This window comes from Drosophila mauritiana, chromosome 2L, assembly GCF_004382145.1.
Source record: "Drosophila mauritiana strain mau12 chromosome 2L, ASM438214v1, whole genome shotgun sequence".
NCBI lineage: Eukaryota > Metazoa > Arthropoda > Insecta > Diptera > Drosophilidae > Drosophila > Drosophila mauritiana.
In genome coordinates, this window is record NC_046667.1 from 20,883,216 (window position 1) to 20,887,971 (window position 4,756).

Sequence of the window (4,756 nt, forward strand, 5' to 3'; positions counted from 1 at the left end):
AGTGGACCTTATTGTAGGAGAAAATCCTCTGGATGGCAGTGCTTTGCTCATGGCCTTAACCAAATCATTGGAGGGCAGTGCTTCTAATTGGCTATCACAAATTTGTTTCGCCGGAATGACTTGGAGCCAATTCCAAGAAATGTTCCTTCAGCAGTATGAAGGCAATGAGACGCCAGCAGCAACAGTCTTTAATGTATTAAACGGGCGGCCAAACGACGTCGAATGTCTTGCGCTGTATGGTAGCCGATTAATAACAACACTTATGGCAAAATGGAAGTCTATGACCGCAGAAGAAATTGCAGTGTCTGTTGCCCTGGCACATGCTGCAAATATAGATGGTAGGCTGCAACGCACTGTGTTCACAACTACTGTCAAAACACGCAACGAGTTGCAGAACGAGCTAAGAGCGTTTTCGTATGGCAAGAGGAAGGACCATCCCGTTCCAGAAAATTCTACCAGCAAAAGAGCTCGCCTACACCCAAATGTTAAGTGCCACTTCTGTGGAAAAATTGGCCACAAGATAGCTGACTGCCGCTCCATGAAAAACAACTTAAATAATCAACAAGGATCTAGTTCGAGTATTGGGCGCTTATCTGACTCTAAACCTGGGTCAATTACTTGCTATAGATGTGGAAACCAGGGGCATATAGCGTCAGCTTGCCCTGCAAGACAATCGTTGTCAAACCAAACTAAAGCCGGCGAGAAGCGTGTCAACGTGTGTCACGTAGTTGAGCCAATTGGGACATTGATATCATCTGGTGAGTCGTATCCATTTTATTTCGACTCTGGAGCCGAATGCTCACTTGTAAGAGAATCTGTGTCCACCCAACTCTCGGGCACACGAATTAACAACATTGTAGTTTTAAAGGGTATCGGAAATAATACTGTTACCAGTACATTACAAATTTTGTCAAACGTAACAATAAGTGGTTACTGTCTCGAAGTGCTTTTTCACGTAATTCTTAATGATTGCATTAATTATAATATTATAATTGGACGCGAAATTTTAAGTCAGGGATTTAGTGCTACTATAACAATAGATAAAATAGAGTTATGTAAAACAAGGTCTGTGCAAACCCTATCCGCTTTGAGTAGTAGTTTTAGTCTTGAAAATGTTAATACCGAATTGTGTGGCGAGGATAGGAAAATCTTGGTAAATCTTTTGAATGAATTCTGTGACTCATTTATAGACGGTTTTCCCAAAAATCGTGTTACAACTGGCGAATTAGAAGTACGCTTAATTGATCCAATAAAAACTGTACACAGACGACCGTACCGACTTAGTATAGAGGAAAAACAAATTGTCCGAAACAAGGTTAATGAGCTGCTGTTAGCTAACATCATCCGTCCTAGCAGCTCACCGTTCGCCAGTCCAGTTTTACTCGTTAAAAAGAAAAATGGTTCTGATCGTCTTTGCGTGGATTACCGCGAACTAAATACAAACACAGTTGCAGAGAAATATCCCTTACCACTAATTAGTGACCAAATATCTAGGTTGCGTGGAGCAAGTTTCTTTAGTTGCTTGGATATGGCCAGCGGGTTTCATCAGATACCTATTCACGCAAATTCAATTGAGCGCACGGCTTTTGTGACACCTGACGGCCAATTCGAATTTCTAACTATGCCCTTCGGGTTAAAGAATGCCCCATCCGTGTTCCAGCGTGCAGTTATGAAAGCTTTGGGTGAGCTTGCCCACTCTTACGTTATCGTTTATATGGACGATATAATGATTATCGCAGAAACAAAAGAAGAAGCTTTTGTAAGGTTAAGGACAGTTTTGAAAATATTATCGCAGGCTGGGTTTTCTTTTAATATCGGAAAATGTTCATTCCTGAAATCTTGCGTTGAATATCTGGGGTTTGTGGTAAAAGAGGGCGAAATAAGACCAAATCCATCTAAGATAAAAGCATTAGTCGCTTTACCGCCTCCGCAGTCTGTTACCCAAGTAAGACAATTTATTGGCCTAGCCTCTTATTTTAGGCAGTTTGTGCCAAAGTTTTCAGAAATCATGAAACCCTTATATAGACTGACCTGCAAAAACAAAATATTTGAATGGAAACTTGAACACGAACAAATTCGTCAAAAAGTCACTAAATTGCTTACAAATGAGCCCGTCCTTGTTATCTTCGATCCTCGGCATCCCATTGAACTGCATACAGATGCCAGTATGGATGGCTACGGAGCAATTCTACTCCACAAAATAGATAATAAACGTCGTGTAGTTGAGTATTACAGCAAACAAACATCCTTGACGGAATCTCGATATCATTCGTACGAGCTTGAAACTTTAGCTGTTTATAACTCCATGAGACACTTTCGTCACTATTTACATGGGCGACGATTTGTTGTTTTTACAGACTGTAATTCCCTAAAAGCTACTCGCAACAAGACTGAACTAACGCCGAGAGTACACCGTTGGTGGGCATATATGCAGTCCTTCGACTTTGACATAGAATATAGACCTGGTGCCAAAATGGCACATGTTGATTTCTTGTCACGCAATCCACTGCCAACTGCTCGGGTTATTACTGGTGAGGAAGAAAAACATGTTCTATTGGCCAAAATAACGGACAACTGGTTACTTGCAGAACAACAAAAGGATTCAGAGATTTCCACGATTGTTGTTAAAATACAGAACAATGAATTGGGTGAGAGCTTGGCAAAAAGTTATGAATTACGCTCGAAAATGCTTTTTCGCAAAATTCAAAGGAACGGTAAAACTCGTTGCCTGCCAGTTGTCCCCAGATCATTCAGATGGTCAGTAGTGAACCATGTCCATGAAGCAGTTGTACATCTTGGGTGGGAAAAGACTTTAGACAAAATGTACGAATTTTACTGGTTTGAGAACATGGCCAAATATGTTCGTAAGTTCGTTGATAATTGCATTACGTGTAAGTTAACTAAGCCTCCGTCAGGAAAATTGCCAATCGAACTCCACCCCATACCAAAAGTAGAAATTCCATGGCACACGATCCATATAGATATTACGGGAAAATTAAGCGGCAAGAGGGATCAAAAGGAATATATTATCGTTCTGATTGACGCGTTTACAAAGTTTGTTTGTTTGCACCACACGGTAAACATAAATAGTGAGAGTTGCATAGACGCCTTGAAGGCGTCAATCTCCGTATTCGGTGTACCAACACGAATCATTGCAGATCAGGGTAAATGCTTTACAGGCTCTTGTTTCAGTGAATTCTGTTCCATGCAAAAAATTCAACTACACTTAATTGCAACAGGGGCTAGTCGTGCCAATGGACAGGTAGAACGCGTTATGAGTGTGCTTAAACGCATGCTTACGGCTGTAGAGAGCAGCCATCGTTCTTGGCAAGATGCCTTAGGAGAGATACAACTAGCTATAAATTGTACTACAAATCGCATAACGAAAGCCAGTCCTCTTGAATTACTAATCGGAAAAGAATGTAGACCATTTAATATGTTACCAATATGTGAACAAGTTAATAAAGTCGATGTAAATATTATAAGAAATATCGCGAGAGAAAATATTAAGAAGAACGCCTTGTATGAAAAAACTAGATTCGATAAGCACAAAGCCAAATTTGATAACTTTAGTGTTGGCGATTATGTTTTACTTAAGAACGAAGAAAGGCACCAAACAAAATTAGACCAAAAATATAAAGGACCTTTCCTCGTGACGGAGGTACTTGAGGGAGATCGTTATATTTTAAAATCTTTAACTAATAAGCGGACTTATAAGTACCCACATGAAGCTTTGCGCAGTATGCCAACAGAGGAGATCCCCAAAGAGTTAGATCTATGTGACGATCAAGAAAACGTTGAAAGAGACGTTAGAAATCCCTTGGTGGATTCCAATGTGGATGAAAACGTTGAAAGAGACGTTAGAAATCCCTTGGTGGATTCCAATGTGGATGAAAACGTTGAAAGAGACGTTAGAAATCCGTTGGTGGATGCCAATGCGAGCGAAAAGTTACTGAGTTGTTTGAAGACTCAAGTGAATGAGAGGCATTGTTGGATTTCAATGCGAGATTGGGGACACATGCAACGTCGCCAAGTTGCCAGTGCTAGTAGGTACACGTGTTACTGTGTTGACTTATTTGATGTCTGGTGACTGGCGGCGTGGCGGGTTGAATTGTCCTAGTGTGTTGCTAATAATAACAAACGATCTTCTTGGTACTTCTGTCACTCGAGTTGGTCGATAACAAGAAAAATAAAATTAAAAAAAAAAAAAAAAAAAAGATAACCTTTACTAATACTCTGAATTACGTTTAATGTTATCTTTCTAGATTAAGCTTGTTTAATTTCAAAACTTATATTACACACGAGGACGTGTGCTGGTCAGGAAGGCCGTGTCGCATCATTAATAGTCTTATTTTTATTTTCTATGTTTCATCTCTAATAAATAAAATTCGTATCGAGCTGTTCTTGTCTTCGTTTCTTTTTGATCGCTGTTCGCTGTGTTCCGTTATTCGAGTTTAACGGATTTTGCTCTGTTCTACATAGCCTCGGTTCGACGATGCGTTAGAGTGAGACAAATGCTTGTCCTGTGGTGAGTTCGGACCAGCATGTATCAAGCGAGATAGAGCGATGTTGAAATGTACACGGGTCACTTATGTTTGAAAACTCTGAGGAAGCGGACGCGTGAATATGTCGCAACCGAGGAAGTGTACGACTCGCGGGCGGAGCGCGGCAACAGAGGACCCCGAAACAGTTAACTTCCCGACACATACATATTCACATACACACACGCGACTTACATAGCCAAGCGCAAGTTCTT

The 4,756-nt window shown here is 40.6% G+C and overlaps 1 protein-coding gene across 1 annotated transcript; it reads left to right on the top strand.

The window, feature by feature from the left end:
* The first annotated feature begins 265 nt into the window (after positions 1-265).
* On the top strand, positions 266-4,335 carry LOC117150766 (DNA-binding protein HEXBP-like). The gene is made up of 2 exons (XM_033317802.1): positions 266-758; positions 4,266-4,335. Exons 1-2 carry the CDS (start codon positions 281-283, stop codon positions 4,268-4,270), a joined length of 483 nt encoding a protein of 160 aa, XP_033173693.1. The 5' UTR covers positions 266-280; the 3' UTR covers positions 4,271-4,335.
* The last annotated feature ends 421 nt before the right edge of the window (positions 4,336-4,756 follow it).